The 23,447-nt window shown below is 39.8% G+C and overlaps 1 protein-coding gene across 2 annotated transcripts in view; it reads left to right on the top strand.

The window, feature by feature from the left end:
• The first annotated feature begins 8,928 nt into the window (after positions 1 to 8,928).
• Positions 8,929 to 23,447, top strand: part of SFR2 (Glycosyl hydrolase superfamily protein) — a 29,552-nt gene continuing 15,033 nt past the window's right edge. The window contains exons 1-4 of one of the 2 annotated variants that reach the window (XM_089995967.1): positions 8,929 to 9,183; positions 9,639 to 10,011; positions 10,223 to 10,361; positions 10,511 to 10,677. In XM_089995967.1, the coding sequence (XP_089852093.1) occupies positions 9,006 to 9,183; positions 9,639 to 10,011; positions 10,223 to 10,361; positions 10,511 to 10,677 (857 nt within the window). In that variant the 5' untranslated portion in view covers positions 8,929 to 9,005. The remainder of the gene's footprint in view (positions 9,184 to 9,638; positions 10,012 to 10,222; positions 10,362 to 10,510; positions 10,678 to 23,447) is intronic. The other variant, XM_089995966.1, reaches the window with a different exon arrangement.

Below are 23,447 nucleotides of genomic sequence, written 5' to 3'. Positions count from 1 at the left end.
AATGAGTCTTCTTGTGCTAGCCTGAGAAGACCCTGTTTCCTGTGTTGGCTGTTGACTTGTGTGATCAACTGGTGTAGGTGGGTCGTGTACAGGTGTAACATCATCTGTAAAAAAATACATTAGAAATTCTCAGAATGTGCATTTGAACTAATCAAGCATCTAATTAGTTATATGATATACCTATTACAGGAGCCCGTGAAGATGAAGGCTGAGCCTGACTACTACTGGATGAGCGACCACTATAACCTCCACGAACCATATTCTAACAAATAACATATGTCATACAATACATTCAAATAATTCACATCAAGTATTACAATGCAATCAAGTCATTCACATCAAGCATTGCAATGCATTCAAATAATTCAAATCATTGGCATCAAGTATTGCACTAATTCAAATCATTCGTTAATTGCATAAATTATAATACATTCAGATAATTCAAATAATTCACATCAAGTATTACAATGCAATCAAGTCATTCACATCAAGCATTGCAATGCATTCAAATAATTCAAATCATTGGCATCAAGTATTGCACTAATTCAAATCATTCGTTAATTGCATAAATTATAATACATTCAGATAATTGAAATCATTCACATCAAGTATTACAATGCAATCAAGTCATTCACATCAAGCATTGCAATGCATTCAAATAAAATTTATGATCATTCACACCAAGTATTGCAATACAACTTACATCAAGTATTACAATGCATTTAAATAGAGGTTTGTAGTATAATATTTTGCTCACTAGCTTGAGAATTCTTCCTCGTCACTAGTTTGACTTTCTTCTTCTTCTTCTTCTTCTTCTTCTTCTTCATTTTTTGCCCATCCACTTGGTACATCATTTGGATCACATTCCTCTATGAATGTTTCATCGGCCAATGGAGATATGACATGCATATCATGCGCAACATCGTGACCATAAGCGAAGTCATAGACATCATCTGATTGATAGTAATCACTGTCTTCAGCTAACTCATCTTCCTGTAACTGATCATACTCGGGGTATAGTTTGAATTTCACCTTGCAAACTGCCCACCATTCATTTCTATCTGACTTTTTTATACTCGGATATGAAGTATAATAAACTTGTTGAGCTTGCGAGGCTAATATGAATGGTTCATATGTTCCAAACCTGGATTTATGATTCACCTCCACAATGCATGAAGCTTTGTCGAGTCTTGTTGCAGTTGGATCAAACCAATGACACTTGAATATCGTAACCCTGTTATTCATGCCTAAGTAAGTCAACTACATTATTTTCTCTATAACACCGTAGTAATCATGTTCATTTTTACCGTAGCTGCTACCCTTGACACACACGCCACTATTTATCGTTGATTTGTTTATACCGTAGTCTTTTGTATGGAATCGATAACCATTTACGATATACCCATTGTAGCATTGCACAACTTTGGTCGGACCATTTTCTAAATCACATATTCCTTGATCTTTAACATCACCATTGCGAACCTACGCACAAACATAAACAATGATTGTGATCACGATCAATTAAGTAACTTAGTGTTGTTTATAAGTACAAAATTTATGTTAGCTTCTTTACCAACTGTTTCAACCACTCCACAAACTTAGTTTCACGTTCTTTTTGTACTTCTGCATTAGTGAGATGTGAAACTTCGTTTTGCAACTCCAGATTAAATCGTTTGCAAACCACAAATACTTATATTACCGAGCCATGTATCCACATATAGAACATAAAAGAATTTATAATTGAGTTGCATATACATATACTTACTCGATGTATGGGTCGATCGCTGAGCAATTAAAAAGAATATAGATGTGTGCTGCATCTTGCTCTCGATCTATCAATAGCCTTGATCGGCAACTACCAAATGCATGCCCAAGTGGTTGAAATATCGACAGCTTGTCAGCTACAATTACTTGTTCTCCATCATCGTTACGGGGCGGGCATGTGTAACGTGTTGGAATGTGAGGTTCGAAGTACATAGATGAGAAATTTGAAATTTCTTCTAAAGTGTACGCCTCACAAATAGAGCCTTCTACTCTTGCTTTATTACGAACCTTTTTTTTTAGGTCGAACATGCATCTGACAAGAATATACATTTCAAATTTTAAATATCTGTCACTAAAGAGACAAATATAAAAAAACATATACTTTCAAATGGGTACATCCATCGATATTGCACAGGGCCACCAACCCTTAGTTCATATGGCAGATGTATGATCAAATGTTCCATAACATCGAAAAATGCTGGCGGAAATATCTTTTTTAACAGACAAACAGTGGTGATGACAGAGTCCTCGAGATTCTTTACATCTGATACAACGACCTCCCGTGCGCACAATGTTCTGAAAAATCCGCTCAACTCAGACAATACCCCCATATAGGTTTGTCTAACATTTCATGGAATGCTAGGGGTATCAATCGTTGTATAAAGATATGACAATCATGGCTCTTCAACCCATATAACTGTCCATCGTCAATCTTCACAGCCCGAGCAATGTTAGAGACATATCCATCTGGAAATCTCAGTTGTCTCAACCATTGACATACATGTTTTATTTGATCAGGTCTGAGCACGTACTTCGCCTTTGGTTTCAGTACTTTGCCATTATACTCTTTGAGTTCCAATTCTGGTCTTTTACATATTAATTTTAAATCCATACGGGCCTTCAGATTATCCTTCCTTTTTCCTTTAATATTCATTACTGTATTGAACACATTATCAAACACATTTTTCTCTACATGCATCACATCCAAATTATGTCGTATCAATAGGGTCGGCCAATACGGTAGTTCCCAAAAAATAGATTTTTTCGTCCAATTGTGATCCTTCCCAAATCCACGGAAGGGTGTAGGACTGCGGGCATCTGTTAATACATCTGGAAAGTATCGCAATCTTCTTAGAATCTCTATGCCAGACAATCTTGAGGATGGACCTTCCGTTTCAGTTGTGCCTGCTTTAAATGCATTCTTTTGACATCGGAACGGATGATCGCTGGGTAGAAATCGACGATGACAATCAAACCAGCAAGGCTTCCTTCCATGCCTCAATCTAAAAGCTTTGGAATCCTCCATGCAGTACGGACAAGCCAACCTCCCATGTGTGCTCCAACCAGATAACATACCATATGCAGGGAAGTCACTGATTGTCCATAGAACAACGGCCTTCATGTTGAAATTTTGTTTTTTGTGGGCATCATACGTGGTAACACCGTCAACCCACAGTACTTTTAATTCATTAATCAATGGCCTTAGATATACATCAAGATTTTGGCCAGGTGAGGTCGGACCAGGGATCAACAGAGACAAGAAAAGATTTGGACGTTTCATACACAAGCTTGGTGGAAGGTTGTATGGAGTTACAAATACTGGCCAGCATGAGTATGAAGTTGATCTACCCCCAAATGGATTAAATTCATCTGTACATAGACCGAGTCTAACATTTCGCACTTCCATTGCGAAGTTCTGATGAGTACGATCAAAGTGCTTCCAAGCTTCTGCATCAACAGGATGCGTGATCTTGTTTTCATCATGTCGAACTTTATTTGCATGCCATCTCATGTGTTTAGCTGTCTTTGAAGACATATACAATCGCTGCAATCTAGGAGTGATAGGAAAGTAGCGGAGCGACTTGTATGAAACTTCCTTTGATCTCGTGCTACCATTGCCTCTTGTCTTTGGCTTGAACCGAGGATGCCCATATGACGGGCATGATATGTCGTTTTCCTGCTCCTTGAAATACAACATGCAGTGATTTGGACAAGCATCAATCTTTTTGTAACCCATACCTAGAGCGTTGACCATAACTTTCGCACGATAGAAATTTTGTGGCAATTTCTCATCTTTAGGCAACATACTCTTCACAATCATGCACAAACGGTCAAAACATGATTGACTCAAATTATACTCGGACTTCAAATTCATTAGTTGAAGAACTGCAGACAAGATAGTGTGACTCTCACAACCGTTCCAAAGTGGCTCATCAGCATCTTTAAGTAAATCATAAAATCTACTAGCTGCATCGTTTGGTGATTCTTCATCTACGGCAGTTCTTACATCACTAGAACTCATAGCAGAACCCAGTTCTGTTCCTGCAACATCAAATATCAAATTCGTATATGGATTATCGTGCACCACATTCACCCGTGCATCAAAATCGTTTCTAAATTCTTCTCCATGAAACATCCAGTTCTGATAATCACTCACAAAACCCTTCCTGTATAGGTGATGTCTAATGCCATGAGGTTCTACAAATCGATTATTCTTACAAATCTTGCAGGGACACCTAATCCGACCTGTGGGATCTACCGTACTGACACTTGCCTTTGCAAATTCAATAAAACTATCGACACCATCTATATATTCATGTGATAACTCATTGTCCACTATCCTATGGTACATCCATTCACGGTTTGCAGTCATTCTGTCGTATGATGTTACGAATAGTATCCTAACCAGTTAAAAGAGAACCATCAGAATACTATGATGAAGAAAATATCAAATTTATCATGCAATATATGATGTCATACAATCACAAGAATTATGATGCATGCATTGATAACTTAATATTTTCATGTGCAAACTATTCATGACACGATACATTCATTTGAAGTATGCTTTCAGTATACAATTTCACATGGAATACATAATCAAATTGAAAGTAACTACATGTAAGCATGGATACAATCACATCAAACATTGCAATACATCAAAATAATTCATATCAAACAAATGTCAAACATGTACCTGCAGCAAACACACTTCAATATCCCACTAACTACTACCATGCATAGCATGGACTCCGTACTCCAAAAATAAGAACACTTCTATTCTCATACATTAAAATCATGCTCAGCATGATCTCCGAACTCCAACAAAGCAGTCCTAGATATCAACAACTAAGTGAGTGTGTGAACAATAAAGTGTTACATTCAATAAATTAAATAACATGTGATGCGCTTGCATCACTTACTCACCACGGGTATTTACCCGATTTGCATTTTTTTGTCACTTACTTACCACGGGTGGCGGGGCACAAGCGAGTTCCGTTGAGAAATCTGCAAAAAACACTGTGTTAAAATGAATATTGAAGCTAATTAGGGAAACACAAACACTTATGCAATGCAAAAAACAACTAAACTGTTGATGATATATCTAATGATGAAATGCGATGAAATAAAGTGAAAAAGAAGCATTGATGATATATTTTTTTAAACTAGCGTCTTCCTCTAAAAAAAAGGGAGAAAAATTATAAGTGCACTCCGAACCTTGTTTTTGAAGCTTGAACATCAAATTGTAGTGAGAACTCGATGAAAAAACTAAAGGCTAATTTTTCAAATTGCTCCCATGTTTTCAGTATAATTCAAAATTGCACCAATGTTACAAAACTTTTCGCCCAAAGTAGGAAAAAAAAAAGAAATTTGATTCTTTCATGCTTGATGCACACATTCATGATCATCACCAAAGTGAAAAAAAGAAGAAAAAAATTAACACAAGCATGTGGAATCTTAAGGAAGAAATGTGATTTTGATGATTCCAATAACATGTGTTTAGAATGCCTATAGGGTGCATACATTTAATGGTAACATGTACATGACCATGTATGAAGAAGAAGAAGAAGAAGAAGAAGAAGAAGAAGAAGAAGAAGAAGAAGAAGAAGAAGAAGAGAGCCAATATTCATTTGTATCAAAACTGCATTTTTTATATATATCAAAACTGCATTTTTTAAGTTATTTTTTTTAAAAAAAGTTGAAACTAGTCAATCTTAGTTTTTTGACTTAACAAAAATCATGTCATTTTGATATAGGAGCACAAAGTTATAAACAAATTAGAAATGAAAGATTTGCCTATGAGAAGTTTTCCAAAAGATTTTTTTTGCTTGTTTGTTTAGCATGAGAAAACAGAATGGAAATGAAAGATAAATTTTTTTGCTTGTGTATTTGTGCATAGAAAAACTTTCTCGTGCTACATAGAAAGCTGGTTATTCCACAATTGGAGATCATTAACAACAACTGAATAAAACAGTTGGTCGACCTGAACTTAAGACATCTTAATGAAGAATTCTCCCTCACTGATGCCAAAGGCCCAAAGTAACCAATTACTATTTATCTAGACCGATTCATTCATCTAGATAAAGGTAACAACCTAGAAGACTTTATTTGGAGAAGTTGCATCACAGTTTTCACATTTATCATTTCAGGATACATGTATCATAATTCAAGAAACAAGAATCATCATAATTTCATTTTGAAGAGAAAAATATCCCAAATTATCGTACCTTTTGGGATAAATAGAACAACAGAAAAAATACAACAGTAAAACAAACACAATATAGTTCCTAACACCCACCCACCATTACAAATCAATCATAAAGTCAGAAAGCTAAAACCAAAATCACGATAAACACTTTCATCGTTTCAAACTAACTCAAACTTTAAAGACCGGATGCCCAAACTCTCCTTAAAGAGAACAACTAAACCTAATTAGGCAAAAAATACAGCGCCATTCATGAAAACAACCAACGACAGCGTGAAGAAGAAGAAGAAGAAGAAGAAGAAGAAGAAGAAGAAGAAGAAGAAGAAGAAGATTACCTGCGCGTCGCCGGGCGGTGGCGGGAGGTTGACGGGGAGCGGCAGCTGGCGAGCGGTGGACGGGGAGCGGCGGCTGGCGAGCGGCGGCGGCCGGACGGTGGCGAGAGCCGACGGGCGGCAGGAGGGAGAGGGCGGTGGGCGGGAGCAATACAGCGAAATAGGAAAAAGAGAAAGAGGGATGGGATTAGGGATTTACGCGACATTTAGCGACGGCTTAGCGACGAAAACATTCCGTCGCTAAGCCGTCGCTAAATCAAAATACAAAAAAACGACGAAATATATTCTGTCGCTACGCCGTCGCTAATTAGCGACGGATTAGCGACGACAGAGTTCCCTCTCTAAATCCATCGCTAAAATGGTGTTCTTGTAATAAAAAGTAGCGACAAAAAATGCAGTCGCTAATCCGTCGCTAAGTAGCGACAGATTAGCGATAAAATTTGTTTCCTCGCTAATCTGTCGCTAATTAGCGACAGATTCTATCTCTAGCTAATCTATCGCTAATTAGCGACGGAAAAAATCCGTCGCTACTTTCCGTCGCTAATTAACAATTTTCTTATAGTGAAACAATGGTTAGGTTTAGCCCACATCCTCACTTGGATGTCGACTAATCCTAGCTCGAAAGATGCATTAGTTTGATGGTTAGGATAACTCCAATAAGATTTGAAATTGAGACCCTCAGTGGGACTTGACCATCCAGCTACCTCATTTGACCCCAAACAACCAGCTAATTAATGCCTAAGGTACAAGACTGGCCTCCTTTCTTAATAACCATGCAAAATCAAATATCTTATTGCCTGCCATCTTAAGAGCTCAAAATTTTAAATGAGTTGCAACTTAGGTTCAACCAGAACTGAGCTAACCAGGTTAGGTCCATGCCCGAGGAATCATTGGTTTCTACATGGTTCAAACTGATAAGATATAGGGTGCCCATGTTGATTTAGTCAACCAAACCTGCTGGCAGCCATACTCATAGATGCTTAAGCCAGTTAAACAACTGCGTTACCTAAATAATCACAAAATTTACAAAGCATTTATATGTGTAATTATGTGGTCATCATTGTCATGAAGCATCTTCATCTCTAATTATGAGGTGCTTAGGTCCCTATTCTTTGGGGAAATCCTCTACTTCAATTAGTATTGTTTTCACTAAAAACAAACATGCTATAATAAATCAAATGTTTCGTTAAGATTTTTGGATAGGCCCAACATTCAAACTGATTATATTATGCTTATGCTTCAAAGAGACATAATCAAACAATTCTCAATCATAGTCCTTAGGGATCAGATCATCCATATAAGATACAAAAAAAAAAAAAAAAACTCCAAACCAAACCATAATAGCATCATCATCAAGCCTCCTCCTATGTACACTGACAAAAATCCTACTTAAAGATTTATTTGTTTATTCATTTCTTGTGGACCAAACGATTGATTTGATACTAATCATATCCATTTACCAAATCCGCTTCACCCAGACACCACTTTATGTCTTTATGTCTGAAGAAAGCCAGATGACAGAGTTAACCATGGTTTTGTATTTAGCAAAATGATAGGATCACTTTAAGGGTGAGGTTTTTTTTTAACTAGAAATCCTTGGATTAGAGACCCCCCTCATCGACTTGAAATCCATGGTTTTGGAGAGGTTTTGGTTTAGAACAATCCTCCGTTTGCAAGGAGGTTGGACCAATGTTGTCAGTATCGGTATCGTTATTGAATCCTTGGGCCACAGATTCAGCTGTATCGGATCGATACTGATACTCAGCTGAATCGTTCTGTATGGGCCCAAATTTTTTTTTATTATGTATCAATCATAGCATGACTCGTGTTAAAACTATTAAAATAATATTAAGAATAATTTTTAATAATTTTATATTTATTAAAAAATAGCCGATTCAGGCCTGCAGCGTATCAAAATTCTGTCGATACGATGAGTATGGGTCGATACTGATAACATTGGGTTGGATCAAGGTGTGGGCCCTATGCCTTCATTCATGAAACCTCATTTCTCCTCGAAGATTCGAGGTAATCAAACGCCCGCTATGAGTGCGTATTAGGTCCGAGCGAGCTTTGACGGTGATAACAGAGTTAACCATGGTTTGTATTTAGCAAAACAATAGAGCTCGCTCTGATTCTGTTCATGCAGGCATCAACGGTTCTGGAAGAAAAAGAGGGACCCACCTAGAAGATATAGACTAGAGTCCATCCTGGTATATGGGATGCCGTTCATCAGAGCGAGAAGTTCGCGCTGAACTGAATGGTCTGGGAGAACAGATCCAATCGATAATTTACACGTGTCACCATTTACCATTCAAATGCCAAACGTGTCATCGTAGAGAAGGCAATACTACCAAGGAACTAAGAAGTGCTTGTGGGCTCTACTGCTTCCTCTTCTTCTCTCTCTCTCTCTCTCTCTCTCTCTCATGGCCGTGCTTGGCTTAATCCTCTCTGCGACGAAGCTTGCCGGAGTCTTGGTCACCATCACTGTGGCAGCCAACATCCTGTCATTTCGGCGTTACCGGAAAAGGTATCTCCGGCCAATCCGACCACCGTTTGATGAATCGTCCGATACGCTCGCCGTTTTTGATATTAACTCTGAAGGTAACAGCAAGAAGTGAAAAATCGAACTTCGATCAGTTATCTCAATATGAACCCGCAAATTTGGTCATCATAACTCTATAGTAGTATGAATTATTTCGTCTCTCAGGCCCAAACTCCCTCTTTTCATTGAAAATCGAGACACCCATGGTGCAAAAATCTCAATTCTTCATCTGTTTTGATAGATGTTATGAACTTTTGATAATTTGATGCTTGCCATCTTGAAAATGAAATGGTGCAACTGAAAAGCACAGAAAAAGATTGTTAGATGTATGGTATTTTGTTTTTGTTCTTTCATATTTTGTGTGTGGTGTTTGTATGTGTTCTTCTTTTGTACTCTGTGTTACTCTTTACCCTTCTCTACGCCTCTACCTTAGCACCCAGTTGCAGAATTTAGTTCCTTCTTAGTTTGTGTATGGTACTTCTTTATGTGCTTCCTTTTTTCACTGTTATTGCAGTTGAAGAAAACAGATTTTTCTTTGGATTAGCCACGGCCCCTGCACATGTTGAGGACGAGCTAAATGATGCTTGGCTTCAGTTCGCAGAGGAACGCGCCTGTGGGGAGGCAGGATCTACTCAGAGCTCACAACAAGTTGATGCATTAATGGCTTCTGCATCAAGTGATGGTGGATCTCAGCAGGGAGCATTGGGAACTCATGAAAATAAAAAGAAGAGGAGGAAGCCTTTGAAGATTTCGATGGAGGCCATGATTAGAGGTTTCAAGAAGTACTCGGAAGAAGAACAAGAGGAAGATGAAGAGGAAGAGGAAGAGGAAGAAAAGAATGTTGAATGCGACCATAATGTTGCTGCTTGGCATAATGTGCCTCACCCGTATGTGTTCATTTTTTCCAAATTTACTTCCCTCCTCCTGTTCCATTCAATTGGATTTTATAAGTATAAAGAAATCAATGGGCCAATAAACTGTAGGGCTTGACATAGTTAAGGTATAATGGATTTTTTTATCGTATACGTTACCCTTGTTGCTGAGCTTTTCGATATGTTTTTGTGAATAACAGCATTTTGGATCATGATTTGGTTACAGTGAAGAGAGGTTGAGATTTTGGTCCAACCCTGATACTGAACTGAAGCTTGCTAAAGATACTGGTATAAGTGTGTTTCGGATGGGAATCGATTGGAGTAGGATCATGCCTAATGAACCTATAAATGGAATTAAAGACAGTGTAGGTTTCAAATCTTTTTCTTGATTACTTTGCTATGCCTGACTTGCACGAGTGTTAAAGTCTAAAGTTTCATATCTGTGTTTTAGATTGTGCTAATCTTTGTTGAATTCTTGCAAATTTGAACTTAAGATATAGATTCTCCATTTTAGGTTGACTGGGCTGCATTGGAAAGATATAAATGGATCGCTCAGATGGTTCATTCTTACGGAATGAAGGTGATGTTGACACTGTTCCACCATTCACTTCCTCCTTGGGCTGGAGACTATGGAGGGTGGAAAATGGAGAAAACTGTGGATTATTTTATGGATTTCACAAGGTATAACTCATGATCTTGGTAATTTAACTTATGAAACATAAACTGGAGAATTTAATAATATTTTATTATTCATAACATGTGGGAATAATGTACATTAAAGACATGTCTAGGAATTTTGGGTGCTCTGGGTTATCGCCTTATTGGATTAAGAGGAGAGTTGGGAAATATGAAATTTCCAAATTTTATTTGAAATTTTTTTAGAACAAGTAAATATGTATGCTGGACATGTAAATATTTGGAAGCAAATAGTAGGTCATAGTCCTAAAGGACCATAACATGGACAGTTTCCATCCAAAACTTGGTTATTTCTGCTTTCAGTAAATTATTGGTACTGGACTTCTAATGCTAAAACTGTTTTTTATTATCATTATGCAGGTGAATGTGTACACTAGATGGTTAGTGAATATCGTTTTCATCAATCTTTAAACTCATAAAATTGACAATTTTCACCACTATAGAATCATCTAATTGCGATGAGAAATAGGTTCCATGCTATGTCACAGGGACTTGGCCAACTGGGTGTCGCACCCGCGTCGACGTGATGTGACGCGGGTGCGGCACCAGGTGCGGTCAATCTGACCCATTTATGTCCAACTTTTGGACTTTATGTATATATATATATATTATTTATTTATATTTATATTTATATTTTTGTCGCACCCCCGCACCCGCACCCATGTGACATAGGTTCCATGTCAAAAATGCAAGATCCTAAAATTGTACGTTGTTGCGAAAAGCGAGGAGGAGAAAGAAGAAGTCATCGATTCGGATGATTCGGATGTTGACAACGAATATGAACATGGAATCTCTTACCATGCCCTTGTTGGTGTATCCACCCCCAATTCAATGAGGATTAGAGGACGATGGAACAAGGAGCAAGTCGAGGTGCTCATTGACACCGAATCGACCCACAACTTTGTGTGGGAAGATCTAGTGCGAACTTTGGGCTGCCCAACCAAGGATCAACCGCGCTTCGATGTGATGGTAGGAGATGGCGACCATCTCAAGTTCTCGTACGTGTGCCCTGAAGTGGAGTTGGATCTCCAAGGATCCAAATTCAAAGTAGATCTCTATGTGTTGCCCATAAAAGATGCAGGCATAGTCCTTAGCATAAGTTGGCTCAGGACTTTGGGCAAGATCCAATGAAATTTCATTCAAATGGAAATGAGTCTCGGACTAGTCCTTATTGGTGGGTGTCTGATCCCTGGTGGATCTGATCACTCCAAGTGGACCAAGGCTACAACCAAGGCCCACCTTCATTCAAGTGTTCAAGCAATTCGGTGGATTTGACTTTCAGTGGTGCATTTGCGTTTCCTTTTGTTCCAGCCCAGCCCCAGTGATGCCAACCTTAGTAGACCATCCCTAGTAAGCCTCAAGTCCAGTAAGTGGTCCCAACCCTTTCCCTTAGTCCTAGCCCAGCCAAAAACCCACTAACTCGTGTGAACCCAGTTTGGCTCGGTTTCAACCTGCTGATAAAAAGCAGAATTTAAACCAACCTTGAACAATCATATGTCCCTAACCTGACCTCATCTAGACCTCAAATTTTAACCATAGGTGCACTCATGTGTCCCCAGCAAACCCTTCAAAAATCAGCCCCAAACTCTGACCCAGATAGGAGAACCGACCTCTTTACTAAACACTGTCAAACCTGAAACCCACACCTGAACCTATTTTATGTCTCTTGTTCCTGACCTCATAACTCCAGTACCCCATGAAGTTAAACCTTAAAATTTTAACCAGACCTTGCCCAACATGTTTAGATCAATCCCTGAAAATTTGGGATTCTTCTTCCTAGCCAATTAGGAGTTATGATTTTTTTAGTAAAACCTGTCAGAACCTGACTGAACATGTTTTTTGTTTTAACCGGCCTTAACCTACTTGACCTAAGCTTGAACCCAGTCTAAACCCATGGACCCAGGAACGTAACAGATTGTTCTTCACTAATCATATCATTTCTAAAGTCATTACCATTATCAAGATCGCATTCACAATCACAATCATCAGTGTCATACTTTCAAATTAAATCTAACGAGAAGGAATACTCAATTACTTTCTTAGATCTTTCAAAATAAAAGAAACTTTTCTTTTCTAAGGATACATTTCTTGAAACATATATTTTTTTACTTTTAAAATCAAAGTACCTTTAACCTTTTTGGTTATCTGCATAACTTTAAAAGGCACAAGCAATGACACGAGGAGAGAGTTTGTCATTCTTGTTAGTAAAACCAAAGCATTTGCACCCAAAAACTCTTAGCCTAAAATAATCATGAACTCATTTAAAGAATTTTTCAACTGGTATCTTCTTTTTCAAGGAAACTGATGCAGCCTTCAAAGGGTTGTGATAAGAGCAGTGAAGGCACGGCTTGTCGATGTGCACTCCAGTTCTCGCGTAACCTTGATGAAGGCTGGGAGGGCACGACTGTGTACAATTAGATGCTGAACAGGCTTAAAAACAATAAAGCTCACCCAAATGGTGAGTTGGAACTTATTTTATTAAATGTCAATGTCAATGGCAGATTGCTGATAAACAAATTGAAGAAAAAAATGTAAACAACGGACTGTAATGGAAAAGGAAAGAATGAAAGGGAAAAGGAAAACAAGGCTGCTGAGAAAAGAAAAATAAACTGTGGTTATTCTCCAAAAGACTGCCCTCACGCAGCCCTAAGTCGTGCTTTTTAAAGATGGCCACTGGATCCGGATCTGGACCCGGACCCAAGAAGGCTTCAATTCGGGATTGTATCAGTGCTGAGCCGGGTCTTCCCTTTTCTGGAGTTGGTGCGCGTTATCTTCCTGCATCGAGTCAACTCACCTGGGGTCGGACCCTGTTGCTGGGTCCGATCGTCCATTCCAACTGGTGGGTCGGGTTCCCTGGCCGTGCCAGGGTCACATGGTACTGGTACTGGTACCGCCTGCTCTGCATCATTCTCCCCTGGTTGGGAAGAAGTCGGCTCCGACGACTTGTTGTCTTCACAGTAAGCATATAGATCAGACACATTGAAAATCGGGGAAATGTTCCAATCGTGAGGCAGTTCTATGAGGTAGGCATTCGAACCTAATCGTCGTAGGACCTGGAATGGACCATATTTCTTAGGACTCAGTTTATTATAAGTGCCCACGGGAAAACGCTCAGGACGCAGGTAAACCCAAACAAACTGACCAACTTGAAACTGAATGTCGCGACGACCTTGGTCAACGAAGGCTTTGTACGCTTCGTAACTCTCAATGAGTTTGGCCCGGACTTTCCTATGTATATCACACATGTATTCAACGGCATCAAAGGCGTCCGAGGCGGGGTCAGGGAGACTGGACACTGGAGCTAGATTGACGACATGAGTGGACGACCGACCATAAACCACTTGAAAAGGAGACTTGCCCGTGGACCTATTGAGGGAACTATTATACGCAAACTCGGCTTGAGGCAAGACTAGATCCCAGGTTTTAACATGTTCCCCTACGAGGCTCCGTAACAAGTTTCCTAAGGTGTGGTTCACAACTTCGGTTTGGCCATCGGTCTGGGGGTGGTACGCACTATTGAACTGAAGCTTGGTCTTCAAATAGCCCATAACGATTTCCAAAAGTGGCTCATAAAACGCGTGTAACGATCAGAAGTGATTGTGTGGGGTAGACCATGGAAGCGAGCGACGTCCTTGAAATAATAGGACGCTACTAAAGAGGCATCGGTGGTTCGCTTACACAGGACAAAAATAGCCATTTTGGAGAACCGATCAACAACGACTAAAATTGAATCAAAACGACGTGGCGTTCTTGGGAGGCCCACGATAAAATCCATGGATACGTGCTCCCACGGCCGTTCAGGAATGGGTAACGGAGTATACAGACCATTGTTCTGACGATGACCCTTGGACACTTGACACACATGACACCCTTGAATGAACTTGACAACATCTTTGCGCATTTTGGGCCAAAAGTATCGTTCATCTAACAGAGCGAACGTCTTATCATGTCCGAAATGCCCTGCTAACCCTCCTTCATGTAATTCAGAAATCAACTGAAGCCTAAGGGAGAAATCAGGCACACATAATTTGTTCTCACGGAAGAGGTAACCATTATGAATACTAAAACGGGGGTCGATGGTGCGATCTGAAGAGATACACCCCTCCCAGACTTGTTGAAAATCCGGATCCGTGGGATATAAGTCTTTGCACTGCTCGAACCCAATGACCTGCACTGACATAGTCATCAGGAGGCTGTTCTTCCTGCTAAGAGCGTCAGCCACCTTGTTCAGGGTACCAGATTGATGGCGAATCGAGGTGTACTCTTGCAAGAAGCTGACCCACTTGGCATGACGAGCACTCAACTTCTTTTGACTATTCAGATACTTCAATGCTTCATGGTCCGTGTACAAGACAAATTCCTTATAAATGAGATAATGTCTCCAATAACGAAGGGCTTGTACAACGGCATAAAACTCAACATCATAAGTGGAATACTGACACCTCGCATGCGTCAGCTTCTCACTAAAGAAGGCAATAGGTCTACGATTCTGACTCAAGACTGCGCCAATTCCCACCTTGGAGGCATCACACTCAACCTCAAAGACTGCACTAAAATCAGGAAGGGCTAAGACAGGGGCACTGGTCATTTTCTCTTTGATGATCCTAAAGGCTTTTTTCACAGCAGGCGTCCACTGAAAACTAGTACCCTTGAGGCACTCCGTGATGGGGGCCATGAGGGTGCTGAAGTTTCTCACGAAACATCGGTAAAAAGTGGCTAATCCGTGAAAACTACGGATCTCTCCAATAGTCTTTGGGATAGGCCAATCGACAATCGCACGAAGCCTAGGAATACGACACTGGACGTCATGAACTCACACTTCTTCGCATTGACATACAATTTTTCTCTCCTTAAAATTTCTAAGACCTGACGCAGGTGACTCAAATGGTCAGACAAAGATGAACTATAAATCAAAATATCATCAAAATATACCACGACAAACTTCCCTATACAAGGGCGTAGCACTTGGGTCATCATATTCATGAAAGTACTTGAGGCATTGGAGAGCCCAAATGACATGACTAACCACTCATACAACCCATCACGTGTCTTGAATGTCGTCTTCCACTCATCCCCCTCTCGGATACGAATCTGGTGATACCCACTTTTTAAATCAATTTTGGAGAAAATGAAAGCACCAGCCAACATATCGAACATATCATCCAAACGAGGGAGGGGAAAACGGTATTTGACAGTGATGTGGTTTATGGCTCGACTATCTACACACATGCGCATGGACCCATCTTTCTTAGGGGTGAGCAAGGCGGGTATCGCGCAAGGGCTCACGCTTTCACGAATAAAGCCCTTTTGCAGTAACTCCTGGACCTGTCTCAACAACTCGGCATGCTCGGAGGGGTTCATACGATACGCAGGGAGATTGGGGAGAATCGACCCTGGCACAAAATCAATAGCATGCTGCACGACACGCATGGAAGGAAGACCATCTGGAAGGTCATCTGGCATAATGTTGCTAAACTCTTCAATAAGGGGTTTGATGTCTGTAGGAACTGGTAACGACGTACTCACTAACGGTTTAGCCACCACAGCATAACAATAACCATCCTCCTGACACTGGTTCAAGAAAGACCGGTAGGATAGTCCGGCCAACCGGGGGACTCGCTCATGCTTATCTACCGTGGGAAACCCCGTCTCCTTGATGGGGAGAAGGATTATCTTATGACCCTTAAATATGAACAAGTACATGTTTCTACGGCCATCATGAACGGTATTGCAATCAAACTGCCAAGGACGTCCTAACAGGATGTGACACGCACTCATAGGGGCTACATCACACCACACCTCATCGTGGTAGTGCTCCCCCATGGAGAATCGGACTAAACAACGCTGGGTGATGGGAACCTCGTTTCCTTTCTTGAACCACACCATCTTGTAGGGGTGAGACAGTTTCTCGGTTCTCAGATTCAAGGTAGACACAACACTCTCGGACACCATGTTCTCACAAGCACCGGTGTCGATAATAACATCACATGCGTGACCCTCACAGTTGCATCGGGTTCTAAAGATGTTGTTCTGTAGCCATTCGGCAGGGGTCGACTCTCGGGGTGCGGTCAAGACATGACGGATGGATAATAGATTGTCGACATTGCCGTCGAACTCTAGGACTTCCCTCTCATCCTCATCCTCGACCAAAGACTCACTCTCACTCTCGGATGCTGACTCCACAATACCTTCGACGAGATGGGTGTTTTTGCCCACAGTGGGGCACCTAGACGCGACATGCCCTAGCTCCTGACACCTAAAACAACGGATGGTAGACTCACTAGGTTTGGTTCTAGACCGGGTATTGAATGCGGGTTCGGACGGATCAGGTCTGCTAAATTCTGCTCTAGGGGTAGACTTTGAGTCCTCCTTTTTAGGGAGCTCACTCCCCTGGTTGGAAAACTCGACTTGGGTCGACTGGATTGTTCACTACGGGAGGTCCTATATTCTTGCCTCTGTTTCAACTTTTCCTCGACGTTCATGGCATAACTGCTGGCCTGATCTAATGTCTCAACCGTGATACAACTAAAGTCGTCAGAAATAACAGGACGGAGACCAAAAATGTACCTCGTGACCTGTTGGCGGGCAGTTTCCTCGATCTGCACCCGTAGAGAAAGACGATGGAACTCGACAGTGTACTCCGCCACAGTACGAGTGCCTTGACGCAGGGTTAGATACTCCTTGTAGGCTCTCTCAGCGTGATCTGAAGGCACGAATTTTGATTGCATCAATCTCTGCATCTCTTCCCACGACTGTACACGCTCTAGCCCCTGCCGCTCCCTCGATCGCTGCAGCTCCACCCACCATGTCTGTGCTAATTCTCTCAACCGAGTAGACGCTAGAGAGACACGACGGTGCTCGGCTACGGTGTGGTAGTCAAAGAAAAAATGCACGGCATAAGACCAGTTGAAGAACTGCTCCGCGTCGAACCGCCCTGCAAACTCCGGAAGGTCCAGTTTCACCCCATAAGTGGAGGGATGCTCCACTGCTCTTTGTTGACAAGCCTCCACCATTCCTGCAGGATACTCGCTCCAGAACGCGTCGTCGTCCCACGCTGCTTCATTGTCCTCTATGCGGTACTGCTCTCCTGGATGCTGGCGCTGACGAACTCCACCGAGGGGTGGTCGACGCTCAGGTCGCGCCGCTCCCTGCTGAAACTGTCGCGGCCTGGTTTGCCCGCGGGAGGGGGCCGTCTGTGGCTGTCGCTGTGGCATTGGTATGTAAGGGGGTCCTACTAAAGGTGGGGGGTTGTCACCACAACAAAGCCGTGGATTAGCGACGACCACATTCTGTCACTATTCCGTCGCTAACAGGCTTAGCGATGGATTAGCGACGACTAGGCGACGGTATGCTTACGTCGCGAATTTTTCGACGCTAACTGGCGACAGAATAAATTCGTCGCCAGGTCCGTCGCTAATTGCGACGGAATAACGAGCGATATATTCCGTCGCCAATCCACCGGTACTAAACGGCGACCACGGCTTGGCGACGGATTTACGTCCGTCGCTAGATTTATATGCATAGCGACGGATGGTTCCATCGCTAATCCGTCGCAAACACGAAAAAAAATTAAAAAAAATTATTTGAAAATTAAATACCGAGAACGATACAATTTATATTTCCTGTACAATTTATATTTCCTGTAAATAAAAAACAAACCACAAAAAAAATTCCATATAAAAGGAATCTACAACAATTAATCGTTTCACCTTAAAATTAACAAGTTCAATTAATTACAATTCAATAATTACATTTAAGAAACAAAAAAAATAGAACTTCAACACAGTTCTCTAATCATTGTCAAGATTTTGTGCGTCTTCTTCTTCATTGCCTTTATCTGTCCCTTCAGCTCCGCTACGTTGATTATCGCTAGCAGCCTACACAAGAAAAGAACAGTCAGTATTGATAAACAAAATATAATAAAATAAATTACACACTATATGTGATTCTATCATGTGCTCATATGTGTTCTAAGGCAATAAAAAAACTTTATATGTGATTCTATCATGCTCATATGTGCTCTAAGGCAGGCAAAAAACTATATATGCGATTCGATCATGCTCATATGTGTGATAAGGCATTTCAAAAATTGAATATGTGATTATAGCATGCTCACATGTGTTCTAAGGCAGACAGAAAAACTCTATATGTGATTCTATCATGCTCATATGTGCTCTAAGGCAGGCAAAACAAAAAACTTTATATGTGAATATATCATGAATGATATATGTTCTAAGGCAGTAAAAAAAATTTATATGTGATTTTGGCATGCTCATATGTGTTCTCAGACAGTCAAAAAACTGAATATGTGATTATAACATGCTCATATGTGTTCTCAGGCAGTCAAAAAACTGAATATGTGATTATAGCATGCTCATATATGTTCTAAGGCAGTCAAAAAAACTTTATATATGATTCTATCATGCTCATATGTGCTCTAAGGCAGACAAAAAACTTTATATGTGATTATAGCATGCTCATATGTGCTCTAAGGCAGGCAAAAAACTCTATATGTGATTCTATCATGCTCATATGTGCTCTAAGGCAGTCAAAAAAACTTTATATGTGATTCTATCATGCTCATATGTGCTCTAAGGCAGGCAAAAAACTTTATATGTGATTATAGCATGCTCATATGTGCTCTAAGGCAGACAAAAAACTCTATATGTGATTCTATCATGCTCATATGTGCTCTAAGGCAGGTAAAAAGTTATATATGTGATTCGATTATGCTCATATGTGTTCTAAGGCAGACAGACAAAAAACTGAATATGTGATTATACCTGAGAGGGACCTGCAATCGAAGATCCCCTCTTCAGCACAAGATTGTTGATCTCATCTCGGAGAAAGGGGGCGACAGTGTCATGGAAGTAGTCATTCATTGTGTCCTTAATAATCTGGCGTACATTATCACCGGAAAGAATATGCTGCTGCTTGGAGCTTATGTCGACGGAAAAAGTTGGTGAGCCGTAACTGGAAGAAGCAATAACTGGTGAAGTGTTCAGATTACTCCCAAACCCGAACACGCGGCCCTTTTTGGGTTCACCTGCTGCAGTCACCCATGCTGCAGGATCAAATGATGGATGCTGAGTAGCGTCATTGTCATATCGCTCTACCATCTGCTGCTCATATGCCTCCTACAAAATAATGTTTAAAGTATGCATTAATAATTAATGATAACATTATGATAACTTGCATATTGCAATGATTGTTAATAGAATAAATATATATTGATGTCGTTCTCGCCTTCTCTGATACGAAGACTCACGTGGTCTTCCGTTTATGTGTTTCAACAAACACATCTTTATATGGTACAATGCCTCCTTTTTCTGCTTCCTGCGAAGTTAAAGGACAAAAGATTTAGTTCACAAGTTTGCAACAATACTTATAAAATTAATATGATATATTGATGAGTTACCATTTTCTTCAAGTGGCTCCCAAATGTTTTAGATCCACCTGTGTGTAGATGGGCTTCGGGCATTTTCGCTCGATTTTGTGCAGCCTTCGCAGAGCGATTTCGAAATGCATCTTTCGCCCACTTATCGCACATTTCATCCCAATAATCTCTCTTGATAGTAATAGGGCCATGGCCCTTCCACTGTAGTGGATCATCTATTACGCCAGATGCTTTTTTTGCTAGAGTCTTCATAGTGTGCAGCATGTCTGCAAATCGATTGGCAGCCACCTTTTGCCACACCTTCCTTGCATCATTTTCTTCCACCGTAGTTGCGAAGCGATTCAAAACCTACAAATATTTTCAGAAAGTTAGTAGACATTACTTAAATAAATTAAATATAAAGCATATTAACTATGAGAAACAACTGTATACCATGAATGAGGACCACAATCTGTCTAACACCTCCTTTGGGTACTCTTTCAATTGAGCCACCGGTCCTGGTAGATGTTGAAGAAGTGAATTCTTAATCTCCCGTACTACTTCTTGTGGCTCAAACCTCGTGTTGCACATGAATTGGTACACAGTAAATATCAATATAAAATATTTATAAGATATGCAATAATTGAAAACGAAATACTTACGGTCGATTATCGATATACACTATTCGAATGAGTCTTCTTGTGGCAGACTGAGAAGACCCTGCTTCCTGTGTTGGCTCATGACTTGTTTGATCAATTGGGGTAGGTGGGTCGTGTATAGGCGAAACATCATCTGTAAAAAAATACGTTAAACTTTCTCAGAATACGCATTTGAACTAATTAAGCATTCAATTAGTTAAATGATATATCTATCACAGGAGCCCGTGAAGATGAAGGTTGGGCCTGGCTACTACTGGATGAGCGACCACTGTAACCTCCACGAGCCATATTCTAACAAATAACATATGTCATACAATACATCAAGTCATTCACATCAAGTATTATAATACATTCAAGTCATTCGCATCAAGTATTACAATAATTTAAATCATTCGCATCAAGTATTGCAATACATTCAAATGATTCACATAAAATATTACAATATATTCAAATCATTCATATCAGGTACTGCAATGCATTCAAGTCATTCACATCAAGCATTGTAATGCATTCAAATCATTCGCATCAAGTATTACAATGTATTCAAATAATTCAAATCATTCACATCAAGTATTACAATAATTCAAATCATTCGTTGCATAAATTACAATACATTCAAATAATTCAAATCATTCAGTATTACAATACATTCAAATAATTCAAATAATTCAGATCAAGTATTACAATGCATTCAAATAATTCGTATCAAGTATTACAATACATTCAAATAAAATTTTTAATCATTCACATAAAGTATTGTAATACAACTCATTCATTCGCATTAAGTATTACAATACATTCAAATAATTCAAATCATTCACATCAAGTATTGCAATGCATTTAAATAGAGGTTTGTATTACAAGATTTTGCTCACTAGCTTGAGAATTCTTCCTCGTTACTTGATTGACTTTCTTCTTTTTCTTCTTCATTGTTTGCCCATCCACTTGGTACATCATTTGGATCACATTTCTCTATGAATGTTTCATCGACCAATGGAGATATGACATGCATATCATGCGCAACATCGTGACCATAAGCGAAGTCATAGACATCATCTGATTGATAGTAATCGCTGTCTTCAGCTAACTCATCTTCCTGTAACTGATCATACTCAGGGTATAGTTTGGACTTCACCTTGCAAACTGCCCACCATTCATTTCTATCTGACTTTTTTATACTTAGATATGAAGTATAATAAACTTGTTGAGCTTGCGAGGCTAATATGAATGGTTCATATGTTCCAAACCTGGATTTATGATTCACCTCCACAATGCCTGAAGCTTTGTCAAGTCTTGTTGCAGTTGGATCAAACCAATGACACTTGAATAAAGTTACCCTGTTATTTATGCCTAAGTAAGTCAACTTCATTATTTCATCTATAACACCGTAGTAATCATGTTCATTTTCACTGTAGCTGCTAGCCTTGACACACACGCCACTATTCATCGTTGATTTGTTTATACCGTAATCTTTTGTATGGAATTGATAACCATTTACGATGTACCCGTTGTAGCATTGCACAACTTTGGTCGGATCATTTTCTAAATCACATATTCCATGATCTTTAACATCACCATGGCGGACCTACGCACAGACATAAAGAATGATTGTGATCACGATCAATTAAGTAACTTAGTGTTGTTTATAAGTACAAAATTTATGTTAGCTTCTTTACCAACTGTTTCAACCACTCCATAAACTTAGTTTCATGTTCTTTTTGTACTTACGCATCAGTGAGATGTGAAACTTCTCTTTGTAACTCCAGATCAAATCGTCTGCAAACCACAAATACTTATATTATCGAGCCATGTATCCACATATAAAACATAAAGGGATTTATAATTGTGTTTACTTACTCGATGTATGGGTCGATCGCTGAGCAATTAAAAAGAATATAGATGTGTGCTGCATCTTGCTCTCGATCTGTCAAGAGCCTTGATCGACAACTACCAAATGCATGCCAAAGTTGTTGAAATATCGACAGCTTGTCAGCTACAGTTACTTGTTCTCCATTATTGTTACGGGGCGGGCATATGTAACGTGTTGGAATATGAGGTTCGAAGTACATAGATAAGAAATTTGAAATCTCTTCTAAAGTGTACGTCTCACAAATAGAGCCTTCTATTCTTGTTTTATTACGAACCTTTTTTTTGAGGTCGAACATGCATCTGGCAAAAATATACATTTCAAATTTTAAATATCTGTCACAAAGAGACAAATATAAAAAAACATATACCTTTCAAATGGGTACATCCATCGATATTGTACAGGGCCACCAACCCTTAGTTCATATGGCAGATGTATGATCAAATGTTCCATAACATCGAAAAATGCTGGCGGAAATATCTTTTCTAGCAGACAAACAGTGGTGATGACAGAGTCCTCGAGATTCTTTACATCTGATACTACGACCTCCGATGCGCACAATGTTCTGAAAAATCCGTTCAACTCAGACAGTATCTCTCATATAGGTTTGTCTAACATATCATGGAATGCTAGGGGTATCAATCGTTGCATAAAGATATGACAATCATGGCTCTTCAACCCATATAACTGTCCATCGTCAATCTTCACAGCCCGAGCAATGTTAGAGACATATCCATATGAAAATCTCAATTGTCTCAACCATTGACATACATGTTTTATTTGATCAGGTCCGAGCACGTACTTTGCCTTTGGTTTCAGTACTTTGCCATTATACTCTTTGAGTTTCAATTCT

This window comes from Nuphar pumila, chromosome 2 (assembly GCF_984573655.1).
Source record: "Nuphar pumila chromosome 2, dmNupPumi1.hap1.1, whole genome shotgun sequence".
Classification (NCBI taxonomy): domain Eukaryota; kingdom Viridiplantae; phylum Streptophyta; class Magnoliopsida; order Nymphaeales; family Nymphaeaceae; genus Nuphar; species Nuphar pumila.
This window is presented reverse-complemented; position numbering and strand designations above follow the sequence as displayed.